At 35.4% G+C, this 17,866-nt stretch overlaps 2 protein-coding genes across 2 annotated transcripts; both read left to right on the top strand.

The window, feature by feature from the left end:
* The first annotated feature begins 6,491 nt into the window (after positions 1–6,491).
* LOC136320844 (olfactory receptor 5B2-like) lies at positions 6,492–7,439 on the top strand. The gene has a single exon (XM_066253989.1). The coding sequence runs from the start codon at positions 6,492–6,494 to the stop codon at positions 7,437–7,439; it is 948 nt and encodes a 315-aa protein (XP_066110086.1).
* Positions 7,440–15,021: 7,582 nt separating this feature from the next.
* Positions 15,022–15,982, top strand: LOC136320843 (olfactory receptor 5B3-like). Its single transcript, XM_066253988.1, has one exon. The coding sequence runs from the start codon at positions 15,022–15,024 to the stop codon at positions 15,958–15,960; it is 939 nt and encodes a 312-aa protein (XP_066110085.1). The 3' UTR covers positions 15,961–15,982.
* The last annotated feature ends 1,884 nt before the right edge of the window (positions 15,983–17,866 follow it).

The following is a 17,866-nucleotide window of genomic DNA, read 5'->3' as shown; positions in this document are numbered from 1 at the left end:
TGGGATCATTTTTCTATCTCTAGTTGTCGAACTTGTTGAAATTTTGAGGAGAGGTATCGGGAGCCCTCCTCATAGTGCCATTTCTCTGACCTCACCGACTTGTGTTTGTTTTGTTTTTGTATTTAAGTTCATATTCTGAAATTTCATTGTTGGCATATAGAAAAGCAGTAGACTTTTGAATATTGATTTTGTATCATGCAACTTGACTGTACTGGTGTATTGTTTTTAATAGCCTTTTGGTGCAGCCCTTTCAGTTTTCTATATACAGGATCATGTCATCTGCAAAAAGTGATACCTTTATTGCTTCTTTCCTGATATGAATGCTTTTTATTTCTTTCTCTTGTGTAATTACTCTGGCTATAACTTCCAGAACTATGTTGAATAAGAATGGAGAGAGTAAGCAGCCTTGTCTCATACCTGATTTTAGAAGAAAATCCTTCATTTTTTCACCATTTAGTATGATATTAGCTGATGGTTTGTCATATATGGCCTTTATTATGTTGAGGTACTTTTTGTCTATTCTGATTATATTGAGTTTTTTAAATATAAAGGAATGTGCTATCTTATCGAATGCCTTTTCTGCATCTATTGATAGGATCATATGGTTTTTGTTCTATGCTGTTGATGTAATGTATTACATTGATCAATTTCCATATTTTGAATCATCCTTGTACTCCTGGAATGAATCCCACTTGATTGTGATGTATTATTTTTTTAATGTGTTGTTGTATATCATTTGTTAGTATTTGGTTTAGAATTTTTGCATCAGTGTTCATTAGAAATATTGGTCTTTAGTTTTGTTTTTTGTGTGTTGTCCTTGCCAAGTTTTGGGTTGAGTGCTATGTTGGCCTCATAAAATGTGTTGCTTCTTCTTTTTCTTTTTTTGGGGGGGAAGACTTTGAGAAGGATAGTTACCAAATGTTCTTTTACTTTGGTAGAATTCACTAGTGTAACCATCTATCTGGTCCTGGACTTTTGTTTTGGGGGAGGTTTTTGATAGTTGTTTCTATTTTCTCCCTGCTTATAGGTCTATTTAGGTTTTCCACTTCTTCAAGGCTCAGTCTAAGAAGATTATACAGTTCTAGGAATTTGTGCATTCCTTCTAGGTTGAATTTGGTGGCATATAATCTTTCATAATATTCTAGTGTGATCTTTTGTATATATATCTATGATTTCTGTGGTAATTTCTCCTCTTTCATTTCAGATTTTGTTTATTTGAGTCCTTCCTCTTTTTTCCTTTGTGAGTGGTTTGTCAATTTTATAGATCTATTCCTAGAACCAGTTCTTTGTTATATTAATTTTTTCTATACTATTTTTGTTCTTTATATCATTTAGTTCTGCTCTAATTTTTACTATTTTCTTTCTTCTGCTTACTTTAAGTTGCCTTTGTTCTTTTTTTTTCTAGTTCCGTAAGGTGTTATGTTAGGTTGTTTAATTCACATTTCTTTTGTTTCTTCATAAAAGCTTGTAATGATATGAACTTCCCTCTTATTAATGCTTTGGCTGCATCTCAGAAATTTTGACATGTCACGTGGTCATTTTTATTTGTCTGTATTTAACTTTTGATCTCTGCTTTTATTTCTACTTTTACCCTGTCATTTTTTTTAAAAGTATGATGTTTAATTACCATTTTTGTGGGTTTCTTTACTCCCTTTTTAGAGTTCAATTCTAATTTCAAAGTCTTCTGATCAGAAAATATGCTTGGTATAATATCAATCTTCCTGAATTTGTTAATGTTAGTTTTGTGGCCCAACATATGGTATATCCTTGAGAATGTTCCATGCACACTGGAGTAGAATGTATAATCTGATGTTTTGGGATGAAATGTCCTATAAATGTCTATTATGTCAATTTAGTTCAAAGTGTCATTTAAAGTCAATATTTTTTATTGATTTTCTGTTTGGATGATCTATCTAAAGCCATCAAAGATGGGTTAAAATCTCCAAGTACCATCATGTTTCTGCCTGCTTTTATTTTTAGATGTTTGTAGATGTTTTAAATATTTTTGTGCTCCTTGGTTTGGTGTATATATATTACAAAGTGTTAGATACAGTATCCTCTTTATCAATATGGAATGTTCATCTTTGTCTCTGCTTACTTTTGTTGTCTTGAGGTCAGCTTTGTAAGATATACATATGGTCACACCAGCTTTTCTTTGTATATTATTTACTTGGAAAATCTTTTTCCAACTTTTACTTTGAATCTACTTTTGTCCTTGCAGCTTAGATGTGTTTCTTGAAGGCAGCATATGGTTGGGTTTTGCTTTATGATCCAATCTCCTACTCTGTGCCTCTTTATTGGTGAGTTCGGTCCATTTACATTTAAGATAATTTATTGATCCTTGAGGATTTTCTAGATCCACTTTATGTTTCATTTTCAGGTAGCTCTGTGTCTTGTTTTGTTCTTCCCCTTTTTGTTCCTGTCATTAATTGGATACAGCATGTTGTAAGGGCTTTCAAGTTTCTGCTTTACTGCTTCAGCTTTCCTGCTTTTTAGCTCTAACAATGGTGATCTCAGGCTTCTGGACATTCTTTCCCACATCTCATCAGAGTTGGGAACCCGATGTGGAGTACCTCTGTTCTTCAGAGGAGAGAACGGCTCTGGAGAGCTAGCTGTAGGGTTTGTCTCTGCTACTCTTGGTACAGCAAGGTGAGGGAGATGGGATCTGGGAAGCTAGGGGCTCTACTTTAGCTTTCTTTGTCTCCACTAAGTGCTGGGTGCAAGGAGACTGTGGGAACACTAGCTGTGACCCCATGCTCTGACCATTTTGGTTTATCTTCCCCTCCACCACTCTGTTTTATTGGTACTCCTGACAGAAAGAGACCCAGTCATTCTGAGTTTCCCTCTCTGTGCATCTCAGACAAAATCCAGAAAGCCCAAGCTTCCCTCTTCCTCATAATACAGCAGAGAAAAAGAAACAGTTACTCTGGGTTTGTCTCTTCTACTCTCCAAAGCCCACCATGAAAATACTTTATCTTCCATCCCCCTTCCCACCCCATCCCACGCCATCCCACCTTTAATCCATTGTGTTCCTGGGTTTTTCAGACATACCTGCAATTCCAGCTGGGATTCCTTTGCTCAGTTATAGTTGTTGAATTTGTTGAAAATTCAAGAGGGGTGATCAGGAGTATGTCTCATGCCACCATTACCCTGATGTCTTCAAATTGACCTTTTCTAAACATAAGACAAGGTCTTTCTTTGTCTCTTCTTATGGTTTTTTTAGTTAAACTCTATTTTTTTTGTTGTAAGACCACTTTTATTCTTCCAAGTGTGAAATCACTGCACAATAAAAAAGTGGAGGCAAATCTTTAACACTATAAATGGGAACTGACTGGAAAATGGCAGCCCTTACTTACTCAGCTTTGCCTGATGGGAATAGTGTTTCTACAATATACACCTGGGGAAGATGAGAGATGTCAGTGCCCTGGCTGTAGTAAGGTGAAACTGTAGCTCTACACTGATACCTGGAGTTAGAAAGAACTCCTGGCTTCTTGGACACATTTCTCTGAAGTAGAACTTCTACCATACAGCTTGGGGAAGAGCAGGTAAAAGCTAAAATGCCACTGGCTCTGATTTTAGCAGTTTTCATAGCTTTCCTGAATAAATGCTTCTCCATGTTCTATAAGTCCTTAGGACAATTACAAATTGTTACTTTTTTAAAAAAATGTTTTACCAATGATATTGTTGTTTCACTGGAAAGAAGGTCCACAGAGCTCTTTGCAATGTCATCTATAAAGCCTATCACTAAAATTACCTTTAATAAAATTTTAATAATGGAGTTATTTCATATTTACACAACTGTTTCAAGTATAGCACTGAGAATTCTTGTATACTACTCACTCAGTTTCCCCTAAAACCTTATATCTAATGTTTTATCATCATACATTACTGTGCTGCATTTTTCCAAAATGAAGAACTCAACATTAGTACTCTATCCTTAATTGAAGTCCTGAGTTTATTGAAATTTTACTAGTATTTTTACTAATTACTTTTTTATTTCAAGATTTAATTTTTGATAAAACATGAACGAATGAAAATAGTTGTTTATTTAACTCACTATCTGGTACTGTGATACCAGCAATGTATAATTCAAATAACCACTATTGAGTTCAAACATAAAGAAATGGGAATAAAGAAAAGAATTAATAAAACAAAAAGAAATTTATATTTAGGAAATAATTCAGGGTGTGGGGAATAAAATATCAAAGCAAATTGATAAAAATTTCCCATGTTTTTAAAGGATATTTTACTGGAGAGAGTGTTTACCTGGGATGTTAAGGATTTAGGTTCAAAACCCCAAGGTTACTGGCTTGAGCACAGACTCATCAGCTTGAGCCCAAAGTTTGCTAGATTGAGTACAAGGTCACTTGCTTCAGCAAGAAGTCATTGGCTGGCCTGGAGCCCCACCCCTTGGGCATATATAAGAAAGCAATCAATAAACATCTAAAGTGCCATGGTGACCAGTTGATGCTTCTCATCTCTCTCCCTTCCTGTCTGTCTACATCTGTTTTGAATAAACAAACCGATGTTCATAGAAAACTCTTTAGGCATACATTTAGATCAGCTTTATTTATAACTACCAAACCCTAGAACCAACATTTCTCTTAATTGAGAAATGAGAAACAATCAGTAATACACATAAAATAAAACTACACAAAAAAATTTGCATGACTAGTAAAAGGAGCAACATTGATGGGTCTTAAATGCATTATACCAAGTGAAAAAAGCAAGACTCATAGACTATGCATGCTAGAATCCATGGAAAGATATTCTTGCAAAGGTTGTTACCTACACAAAACAGTTCAGTGGTTTACTGAAGCAGTAGGTAGGGGAAGGAGTGGACAACAAAGAACCTTGTGCTTTTGCATACATGTTGGAAATGTTCTATTATCTTGATTCTGGTAGTAGCTACATTACCATTACACATTTGAACAAATTCTTAAAACTATACATACAAAAAAAATTTGTGGATCATATAGTTTCTAAATTATGCATTTAGAAAAAGAAAAGAAATTATATGCAGTAGCAAAATATGAATGCACATTCATTATACATCTAGATCCCCATAGGCAGTTTAATTATTATTTCCCAAAGAAGGTGAGTTGAGGAGCTATAGACGCTCTCATGAGGCACGTTCCCTGAGTGCTCCATATCTCTAAAATTCACTCCTCGGTCCCTGAATTAGCCTCTGAAATACCAACAACACTCCACACAACATCATTTTAGAGGGACAACATGGCACGCTGCGTGCTTTGATCATCATAAATTCATCTAAATGTTAATAGTTGTCATTACAACCAAGCCTTCTGTCTACTTAAGAATTGCTATAAACCTGCAACTATGGCCAAGAAAATCACCCTTAGATAAAAAAGAGACTTTAAAATGGTAACTTTTTACACAGTTGTCTTATATACCTTCTCTTATTTTGTTATTTATAGAAACAATACAATAAATTACATGGGAGAAGTAATTTTATTGTGTTTATTTTAAAGACAAAGGTAAGGAACACTTTCAATGGAAGAATAAGAATTCATGGTGGATTCAGGAATTGAGTCCCAGGTTCTGGGTCCTTGTTACTGTTTTTTCTTCTAACTTTCCCCATTTTAGAGAACTTGGAACATTTTGGTAAATCCTAAAATATAGCTTGTTTATCATTATCCATTATTTTATGGATAAACTTCTAATATCATACTCACTATTTAGGACTGAAAGTCCCATCCCTTCAAGGAACAAGGTAAGCTAAATATTCTATATACACTATTAGTGAAGCTACATGTATTGGGAGTTATTTGAGCACCAAAATAGGTAATTTAAACTATTTTTCTTAATAGTGAATTGAGACCAGAGTATAAATGTCAAAATTTCTATTAGTGTGGAGTTTAGTGGTATTTATAAAATATCCTGCTGCTTCTCTGAAGAAGATGAATAAAAATATAAGAAAAATGATGCTCTGAGTGGGTAGGGTGGTAACTTCATATTGTTCACTATCAATTGGTTTACTGGAGGTTACAAAAAAGCATAAATGTGTAATGACCAATCTATAAACTACAAAGCAAACAAAATGAATGCACAAGATTGAACTGTAGTTACAACTTTTCCCCATGCTGTCATTTTTAATATTAGTGGCACCTTTAAATATGCTGACACTCAGGCAGCTAAACACACACAAAATTTGATTGTGTTAGAACTGCAGTTCAGTTTTGCATCTTGAATCTTCTTAATGCTGGTGATATAATTATAGAAAATCACATAACTTTTCAAATACTTAATTATTAATGGTAAAGCAAAAATAATAATACCCATTGCATACACACACATTTATATGTAAGGCTTTTAACATTAGGTCAGATTATTTTAAGATACCAATGATTAATGAAATAATGCACATGGTACTTATACATTTTAATTTAACAACAATTTTCTTATTTTTTGTCATTATTTTCTTTAGATCTCACTTCTACAAGACATCTCATGATTCCCACAAAGGACTGATGGAGAACAGAACAGAAGTGACATACTTCATCCTCCTTGGACTAACCCAGGTCCTAGAACTACAGGTCCCCCTCTTTATCATGTTCACTCTCATTTATCTCATCACTGTGGTTGGGAACCTCGGGACAATTGTGCTGATTCTCTTGGACTCTCGTCTCCACACTCCCATGTACTTTTTCCTCAGTAACCTGTCTCTGGTGGACTTTTTTTACTCCTCAGCTGTCACTCCCAAAGTCATAGCTGGGTTACTTATAGGCAACAAAGTCATCTCCTACATTGCTTGTGCTGTTCAGATGTTCTTTTTTGTAGCTTTTGCCACTGCAGAAAATTATCTCTTAGCATCAATGGCCTATGACCGCTATGCAGCAGTGTGCAAACCCCTACATTACACCACCACCATGACTACAGGCATGTGTGTGCGCCTGGCTATAGGATCTTACATCTGTGGTTTTCTGAATGCCTCCTTTCATGTTGGAGACATATTCAGCCTTTCCTTTTTTTGTAAGTCTAATGTGGTCAATCACTTTTTCTGTGATGTTCCAGCTGTCACAGCTCTCTCTTGCTCAGATACACACAAGAGTGAGGTATTTCTTGTGTTTATGTCCAGCTTTAATGTATTTATTGCTCTTCTGGTAATATTAATTTCTTACCTTTTTATATTTATAACCATCTTGAAAATGCACTCAACTCATGGCCACCAGAAGGCTTTGTCCACCTGTGCTTCTCACCTCATTGCTGTCTCCATCTTCTATGGGACTGTCATCTTCATGTACCTAAAGCCCAGCTCCAGCCATTCCATGGACACAGACAAAATGGCCTCTCTCTTTTATTCTATGGTCATCCCTATGCTGAATCCTCTGGTCTACAGCCTGCGGAACAAGGAGGTCAAGATTGCATTAAAAGCTGTGGTTGAAAAGGCACATTTTTCTACAGAATTAAGATTTTAACCTTTAGAGTATGCATAATAACACTGTTTAATTTCTCTCAAACTCTTACCATGAAGTGAATTAATTTTTAAACCCCACACTACATTTAAATTTATCAGATAACATATTTATCTTTTCAAAACATTTTATCTTTTGAAAACAAAACATATTCAGAAATGTAATACCTAAATGAGGATGGTTAAGGGAAAGCATTAGCAATTTTGGAACCTGCTTCTCAAATGTCACTAATGTTATCTAATTTACTCACTTCTTTCACTTATATTGTCTCTATGACATGCCAATGCAAATATGCATTATAATCAGGGTCACAAACAAGCTGATGCACCAAAACACATGTATGTGCCCCATGTGGGCACTCACACTGAGTGGGACATTGTCAGAAGTAAATAGAATGCTGCTAGTTCTGGAAACCTTACCCCAGGAGAAAGGGAGAGGAGGTGAGTGTGTGTCCAACATCTTGCAGTAGATTGCCCAAGGACAAGGAGGCCAGTGGTTTACTACAACAGACATGGCTCTGTTATATTAGGGAAAGGTGCACACCCTGAATGTTATTTCCAAAATAATGGATAGGAGTGAAATACACATCCAGTGGTCCAACCTATAAGTGCATTGCAGTAGAGAAAGGGGTGAACATTTTACTGAAGCCAACACTTTTCTGTGAGAGTGGAAAAAGTACAAACATAAGACTTCCCTCCAGGACAGATAGACGTGGGTGATGAGTATATCCATTAAAAGGAGTTTAAAAATATCCCAGAGTCTAGATAGAGGAAACCTTGTCCTATTCAAGTGCATGAAGAACAAAAGCTACAAGAAACATAAAAATTTGGAAAAGATGACACACAAAAAGAATACAATGAATTTGTCATAGATCCTAAAAAAATAGAGATCTGTGAATTGCCAGAAAAGGAATTCAAATGATTATCTTAAGAAAGCTCAGTGAGTTATGAGAGAACACACATAAATAAATAAACAAAATCAGGACACAACATATAAGTAAAATGAGTTCAACAGAAATATAAATCATGAAAAATAACCGAACAAATTCTGGAGTTGAAGATAGAATGATGAATTAATATTTTAAATAAAGAGCTTTTTAATCAGAAAAATTCTGATGAAGCAGAAGAACGATTCAGTGAACTTGTAACCAAGTTATTTAAAATTACCCAGACGAGGAAAAAAAGAATATTTTTTTAAGCTTAACTACTTTTGAGAAACCATATTGCCATTTATGCATAATAGGTGTCCCAGAAAGAGAGAAGCTGTTCCTGTGGAACAGTTAACCTAGTAATTATTGTGGCAGGAAAAAAGACACCTGAAGGGTTATGGATATGCTTAAACAATACATCAATTCTTCCCACAGTCCATTGTCTAGACAACTATTAATTGTCTCTCATTAGCTGAAAAAGGACAATCACATATGAGTAAGCAGGTGTATTATTTGAGTACCACTATTTTAATGATCGATGCAATATCTATATCTATAACAATAAATATTAACATGTAACCTTATTAAACACCTAATATGTGATGAAATTAGTGCTACGCTTAATATATATGCCATGCGTTAATCTTGAAAACCCTATGAGAATGACAAGATAATTATTCCTTTCCTCTTTATGGAAGAGAAGTTGAAGTTTAAAGAAGCTAAATGACTTACCCTAATTTGAAGTGAAGCTAGTTGAAATTGTGTAAATGTGTGCACAGAAAACATGGGTAACTGTGACATTTGTCTGTTCTAATAAATGTGTGATAAGTCAGGACAGAAATATGGGCTCAGAGATATCTGTGAAAAGGAAGAAATAAATGTTCCTCCTTTATTAGAAAAAATTTCCAGTCTAGAACTGTGATGGTAGGTTACATGGGTATGTTCTTAAAAAGATTTGCTAAGGAGACTTCTTGAGATGTTGTTGAGATAGAACAAAAATGAAAACAATATAAAAGTTAAATTAAATTTAAAAAATTTTTAACCAGTATACATTTCCATTCAATACAATTACACACAAGTTTCAGATGTACAGCAAAGTGCCCAAAAAACCATGATCCCCTTCCTGCCTCATGCACCATCTGGTCCATTCCCTGTTATCTGAACAATATTAACTATGACATATTCCCCATGCTGCAAACTGCAACCCTGTGGCTATTCTGCAACTACCAATTTGTACAGTTTAATTTCTTCACCTTTTTCCTCCAGCCCACCAAACTCCCTCCCTTCTGACAGCTGTCATTCTTTCAGTCATCTGTGTCTATGAGTCTCTTTCTTTTTTGTTTGTTTTGTTCATTAGATTCCACATATGAGTGAAGTCATACGGTGTTTTTCTTTATCCTACGGGCTTATTTCACTTAACAATTTTAAATATTTAAAATACCAAATGCTGATAACAATGTAAAACCATTTGAATGGATTGCTGTTGGAAAATCAAAATGGCATAGTGACCCTTCAGAAAACAATTTGGCAAACTCAATCAAGTAAACATATACTTTTAACATGACCAAACAATCTTTTCCTACATATTTACCCAAAAGACATGAAAACCTACAATTAGACAAAAATGTTTAGGCAAATGGTTACATCAGCTTTATTTGAAATTATCAAAGACTAGACCCAACACAAATGTTCCTTGACTGTGGAATAGGATAATGACCTGTACTGTTCATATATAGAATACTGCTCTGCAATGAAAATATTTCACTATGACACAGGTAACAATGTCGATGAACTTCAAAGGCTAAATGAAAGATGACAGTCTCAAAAGTATACGTTCTAAAGTTACAGTTAAGAACATTCGTTTTTTAAAATAATAAATTTTTATTAATTTTAATAAGGTGACATCAATAAATCAGGGTACATATATTCAAAGAAAACATGTCCAGGTTATCTTGTCACTCAATTATGTTGCATACCCATCACCCAAAGTCAGATTGTCCTCCGTCACCTCCTATCTAGTTTTCTTTGTGCCCCTCCCCTTCCCCTCCCCCTCTCCATTCTTCCCTCCCCCCACCCCCCCATAACCAACACTCTCTTGTCCATATCTCTTAGTCTTGTTTTTATGTCCCACCAATGTATGGAATCCTGCGGTTCTTATTTTTTTCTGATTTACTTATTTCACTCTGTATAATGTTATCAAGATCCCACCATTTTGCTGTAAGTGATCCCATGTCATCATTTCTTATGGCTGAATAGTATACCATGGTGTATATGTGCCACATCCTCTTTATCCAGTCTTCTAATTTTTTTTCTTTTTTTTTAACAGTGATTAAAGCCTTTAAGCAAACTCTTGGCCAATACAGCAGAAATCCATAAAAGAGTAGTGTCCTTAACATGTTCACCAAGTCCAGCTTGGCCCCAACACCATGCCAAATCCCTGAAAAATGCAACCCAACCCCAGTTCAGTCTGTCACTAGGAGCAGGAGTCCAGGACGAGTCCACCTCCAGGAAAAGTCTGCATAGCACTGGTATTGTTGTCACAATTCTATACTTTGGAGCTCACGTCCAAGTCCCAATGACCACTGCTTCTAGCTGGTAATGATTTAGGTAGACTGGAAAAGCCATCTGCAGCATGTGTGGAGATAGAGCTTCTGTTCTCCTCTGCCTGGAGAGACGAGACCAGGTTGCTTTTCCCTGGAGCTCTGCAACTGTGGCTTGGTAAAGAGAACCTTGGGATACACTAAGCTGGGTGCAAAGGTAGATCCATAATAGAAGTTGGCAAAAGGGGGAAAGAGAGCTCTAAATTAGGAGTAGGTCCCATCCTGAAATATGAGTGGGGCATTGAGGTAGGAGGAATAAAGGAAACACTATATATTAAATAAAGCAGAAGAAATTAGGACTATCAACACCCACAACAGAGATCTTCGAGGGAAGAATAAAAAACCTGACTATTCAGGCAAGACATAGTTAAGTGGCCCTTGTGCAAATGAGATCAGTTACCTGCTTCTTGGAAGAAATACCCTAGGCTCATCCACAGTGTTGTAGATGGGGCCGATGGCCCTGGGCCCCTTCAGCCTTCAGTGGCAAACCCCAGCATTCTGGGCAAGGGTAGGTCATAGGTGGCTGAAGCAGGGCTGGAAGAGACTGAACCCTCCCTTAGAGGAGTGAGGGGGAAGCCTACCTTCCAGTGTCCCTGTTTTCTCACAGCAGAAGCATGTAAGCCTGGCAGGCTTTAGCTCAATGACCTTCTTTTCCACTATCGAAGCAGGACCCAGATGGCATACTATGAGACCCCTTTGGGGCGTTAAGAACATTCTTAAAATGTCAAAATTATTTATACAGAATTGTTGATTGTTTCCAAGGGGCAGTAGGTGGGACAAGGGGTTACCAAGAGAAGAGCATAGGAATTTGTGTAGGTAATAGTGGTTTCTTGAACACCAACTTAACAAAATTCTGAAAACAGTACCCTAAAATTTTTGATTACTGAATGTAAACTATACATTAATTATAAATTGACAAAAATGCAAAGAAAGACAAATATTAGAAAAACATGTGTGTACAATGAAAATAATCAGCATGTCCCCACAGGCAGTGTAATTGCTTCTTTCCTGGGGGAGTGGGAGGAGGGACTGTAGATGCTGTCGCAGGGGAAATTCCCAGAGAGCTCCACGGCTCCATAATTCTCTCCATATCCCCACACATTAGCTTTTGAAATCCCAATATGACTCAATGTGACATCATTTTAGACACACAAGTCCACATGCTGAATGCATTTGGTCATCATTTATTCATCTGAAAGTTCATACATGTTAGTACAAAGGCATTATCCTATGAGCTTGCCACCATAGTCAGGGAAACACCCTATGATAAAAATTACATGGATTGACTTTAAAATAAGAATCTCTTGTTCAGATGTTTTACAGGTTTTCTTTACTTGTAATTTACAGATGCAGTTTTGTGAATTATGTAACAAAGCTAATATTATTATGTTTGTATTACAAGAAGGGAATAAGTGACCCTGCAAAAGATACAGAAAGAATGCATAGTGGGATCCCTGCTTTGGTGACTTTGGAACCTTCTGACCCCTCCCATATATTTATGCCTATTCCAGAGGAGATACTCTGACTTCAGACTCTCTGTTCAGAACAACACTTTCGCTTCCAGCAGACAGGTAAGCATCTGTATATATCCATGAACATTTTTAGGAAGAAGTGTACTTCATGCAAAAGCAGTGGCACAGCTATACTTATTTTGAGTTAATTTGAAAGCAAAAATATTTTTGATGTTTTTTTTAAAATACTACTGTGAGACTGGGGTATAAATGTCAAAACTTCCATCAGTAAAGAGTTTACTGAACCTTTGAAACATCTTTCTACTTTCCAAAAGTTATGAACATAAACAATCAACATAGATGAGTCTGTGGTTGATCAAGTGGTACTTTCATCTTATTCATCAAATGTTGAGCCTGTCATTGGAGGTAAAAAAAAAAGACAAAAAGAATGATATACTTTACAATGTAAACTGCAAGTGAAAAATAAAAATTTTTAAAATAAAATGAAGAAAACAACAATAAAAGAAGCAAAAGAGTGAAATGATTCTTAAAATCAAGAGTGTCTAATATAAATTTAAGAAATTCAAACTATCTTTTAAACTTTTTCCAGTAATCTCATGCTCCTTGTTATGAGCACATCTGCATATTTATATAGCCAGGGAGTGGCTACAAATATAGACTTTTGATTAGAGAAAAAGTGGATTTAACTCTTGAATCTTGATTTTTGTACAAGCTGTGTAATTTTAGAACATCACATAACTTCACAAATTCTCAGTTTTCTTAATGGTAAAGTAGGAAAATAATACTAAATACCTCACACATACACACATGTACACTCATATATAAAGACTTATTTGTTATAGAATGTCATATATGGCAGGAGTAATCATATGTGTTAAGATTGGTTAACATAATGTCACCATGGGATAAGCTTGGGAAGTGAAGTTACAAAACTTTTAGGGCGGGAAAGGTAGAAAAGGGTAAAGGAGATCAAGTGTATGGTATGGAAGGAGACTTGACGTTGGGTGGTGTACACATAACACCATATCCAGGGGATGTGTTAGAGAATTGTACATCTGAAATTTTATTAACCAATGTCACCCTAATACATTTGATAAAAAATTTTTAAACTTAATAAGATTTTAAGAGAGAGATGTTAGTAGTTCATGGAAGAGGAATACTTTCAAATTGAAATAAAAATATTTAAAATGTTCCTGCACAGTACAGATTCAAATAAAAGATTTTACAACATAGCACTTTCCATTAAAATAGATCTATAGGCTAACGACCTTCCATAAACAAGAATCTTTCAACTTGTTCTCTGATTCCACTATGAGATGACAGTAATGAGAGAAAGAGTAAGTTTAAGAAAAAGGGACTATTTCAAGTAAAATATGGATTTCAAGGAAGAATTAAGCAAAATGATGGCTCACGTGGAATTGCTGGAACAGCCAATACTATTGGTGAAGCAAGAACTGGAGAAACTGGAGACACAGAAAATCTCAGTGTATAAGAAAAAGCAAACTGAAGAAGAAGACTTTAAGACTTCAAACTCTTGGATATCTGAAGATTTACAGGTTGTCACTCATTTTTCCAAAACCAACGTAAAGATAATCATTACATCCTAATAGACATATTACAGCTAGAACTCATCAGACTGTGCTGAACTCACAGAATTTTATTGCTTTTAATTGCTTATTTAATTCTCACCATACCACTATAAATAAAGTAGGTCTTATTACTGTCTTAATTTTGCAGATGGGTATATACAATGCAGGTGAGTTCAATTAAGATTATTGATTCCTAGGTAATAAATAGTAGGGCTAATATGCACCTCATCTCAGAACCCACGCTCAGTACCTCATGCTTTGCCTTCCATTCAGAACTGCCTCTGTTGGTTTTCATGTCACTACTGCTCCAATTATCCTACCACGTCTTCTCTGCATATATATATTTCTCAGTTACTACACTGTGAACAGTCCAGCACAAAGTGTGGACCAATGGAGACAAAGAGTAACTGCAAATTGGGTTGAATTTAATTCAGTTTAAACACAATGAAGGACACTGGACTTAGGAACACCGAGAGTGGATCCAAGGGTTGGCTTGCATCTAAAGCATAACTTGCCAATTAATATGTGTTTGAATATAAAAAATTAGTCAAATTCTTGTGCATCCTAATTTAAATGAGTGAAATAAAGTAAGCTTAGAATGTTCTTAAGAGTCTATAATGAATACACTTTTAAAGTGTCAAGAGTGGTTCCTGGCAAAGGAACAATATGCAAGTATATGCTTTTACTGGGTTTGGGGAAAGTTAATTGACAGATATATTCATTCTGGACAAGCTTTCATTGAGCTGTTTAATTTTCTACATCTATAAAACTTTAAAATGTGAGCGATCTTCCATAAAGATTCTTCAGATTCAACAACATGCAAATCCATATATAATTAATTTACTAGGTTTTGTTGTCAAGTCCATTTTTAGCTACAGAATTTAAAAGTTCGGGTTATTGCTATAATGAAATAATACATGTTGTATGTACATTTATCACTTTATCACTGTTACATTGCCCTCATAGCCACCAAGCATTTTGTGATTCTCCACGTTGATGAAAAACACTACAGAAGTGACTGAGTTCATCCTCCTTGGACTAACCAATGACCCAGAACTGCAGGTCCCCCTCTTTGTCATGTTCATTTTCATCTACCTCATCACGCTGATTGGGAATTTGGGGATGATCGTGTTGATTCTCTTGGACTCTCGTCTCCACACTCCCATGTACTTTTTCCTCGGTAACCTGTCTCTGGTGGATTTGTGTTACTCCTCAGCTGTCACCCCTACAGTCATGGCAGGATTCCTTCTAGGAGACAATGTCATCTCCTACAATGCCTGTGCTGCTCAGATGTTCTTTTTTCTAGCCTTTGCCACAGTAGAAAATTACCTGTTGTCTTCCATGGCCTATGACCGCTATGCAGCAGTGTGCAAACCCCTACATTACACCACTACCATGACGACAGGTGTGTGTGCACGTCTGGCCATAGGCTCTTATGTCTGTGGTTTCCTGAATGCCTCCATCCACACTGGAGACACTTTCAGTCTCTCTATTTGTGAGTCCAATGTGGTCCACCACTTTTTCTGTGATGTTCCGGCAGTCATGATTCTTTCTTGCTCTGATAGACATGTTAGTGAGCTGGTTCTTTTTTATATTGTGAGCTTTAACACATTTTTTGCTCTTCTGGTTATCTTGATTTCCTACATATTCATATCTATCACCATCTTAAAGATGCACTCATCTTCAGGGTATCAGAAGGCTCTGTCCACCTGTGCCTCCCACCTCACTGCTGTCTCCATCTTCTATGGGACAGGTATGTTCATGTACTTACAGCCCAGCTCCAGCCATTCCATGGACACAGACAAGATGGCCTCTGTGTTCTATGCTATGATCATCCCCATGCTGAACCCTCTGGTCTATAGCCTGAGAAACAAGGAGGTCAAGAGTGCACTCATGAAGGTTGTTTTAGAGGCAAAATTGTCTTTGGGATTATGATTAACATTGTGCGATGTAAAGTAACTTATTAAGACCACAGTAATATTAATGTCTCAAGGTAATATCTTTACCCACTCAAAAGTCTCTAAGTTAAGATGTTTGGGGTCCTGCTTGTCAAACACCTTATTAAGGATATTAATTTATTTCAGTGGTTCTCAAAGTGTGCGCCAGAGTGCACTGGTTCGCCCTAGAAGATTTTCACGTGCACCCTATGGCATTCCAGAGAAATATGTGCCCATTGGGGCATAACTAAAAAATGTAATATAAAAATATTTTTAATGGCAGAATAAATTTAATTTTGTCATATTTATTTTATTTAATTACCATAAAAGCAAGCTTAGACTTTATTTCTTTTCTTTAATATTTGACATAATTATTATACCATATTTCTTAGAAATTTGTATATAGTGCATTTTTATAGGATTTTTTGTTGTTTATAGGATTTTAACAATTGTTTATAGGATTTTAAATGCATCCCAACTTCAAAAAGTTTGAGAAGCACTGGTTTATTCACTTACTCTAGATGCATTCTTTTCTACCAAATCAATGCAAATTCACACAAGTAAAGCCACAAAGGAGACCATAAACAAAGTGCACTTATGTGCCCCAGGGGGGTACCTGCATCTTAGAGTAGAAATCAATAATATTATACCTTTATTTCAGAAAAATGTTTTGAAATTGTTAATATTGATATTTTGTGTTTACTTTTGTTGATTTGAATATTTTGTTACTTCCACATTTTTTTTATCCTACTTCATTCACACAGATTTTCTTCTTATTTTTGCACAATCTGACACTCTAAACACGTTCCTGCCTCAGGATATTTTTCCTTGCACTTCCTGTGTAAAATGTTCCCTTATTCCATTAAGATCAGTTCTTAAATGTTACTCTATTATAGATTTCTTCCTGGATGACCTTTTATAAAATAGTCATTGTTTACTTCTATATACACTGTCCTTTCACTCTCTGCTATTCAATAGTCCTTATGAACTATCACCTATTAAATGTTTACTTCTTCACTCTATTATATATCTCCCCCAACTAGAATGTAGACTCATGGTAAATTCCCAATAAATGTTTGTTAAGAGAATGAATAAAATAATTAAGCTTTGAGTCCAAATGTATCAATATGTTGAATCTGTAAATTATTGATTATAGTGTATCATCCATAACACAAACTTTCTAGATAGATGTATAAGTACATTTCAAGAAGCAGAGCTAATTTTCTGCTTTGCTGAAATACTTTTATGTACATTCTCACTCATTGTGTGCACTCCAATGCTTCACACAAGGATTGCCTGGATCCCATAAGCAAATGAGTCACCTGCAACAATCTTATAATTTTACTTAGAAGTGATGTCTCATTAAGTGGCAAGTAAAACATCAAACAAATACAATTCAGTAAATCACAAAAACCCATTGAATATGAATGACATTATTTAAAAGTTTAGTATCTGATTATATATGAAAATACTTTGTACATCTGAAATGATTCTAAATATATAGAATATAAACCTGACAGTATCTGTAAAATAACAAAAATATAGCATATTTAATATGCTAGTATAGCCCATAATTATAGTTTTAATTTTGATCCTCAGGGAGTTTTATGCTTTACAAAGCCTAGCTATGTAAATGTGTGCCCTTGTCTAATTTGTTATCTCTATAAAATAAGAGGCTTCAGTATCTCAATATTTATAAAATTGTGCATGAATGTATTAATATTTGGCATGCTAGTACTCTTGGAGCTTGCTAGCATAACACAAACATTAACTTCTGTCTTTATGGTGATATTTCTTCTCTTGGAACCATTTCTAATTATTATTTTATTTATCATTTACCTTGAGTTTATTCGGGTGATACTGGATAACATAATTATACAGGTTTCAGGTACCCAGTTCTACAA

This window comes from Saccopteryx bilineata, chromosome 1 (genome assembly GCF_036850765.1).
Source record: "Saccopteryx bilineata isolate mSacBil1 chromosome 1, mSacBil1_pri_phased_curated, whole genome shotgun sequence".
NCBI lineage: Eukaryota > Metazoa > Chordata > Mammalia > Chiroptera > Emballonuridae > Saccopteryx > Saccopteryx bilineata.
The sequence above is the reverse complement of the archived record's forward strand: the minus strand, read 5'-3'. Positions and strand labels throughout refer to the sequence as shown.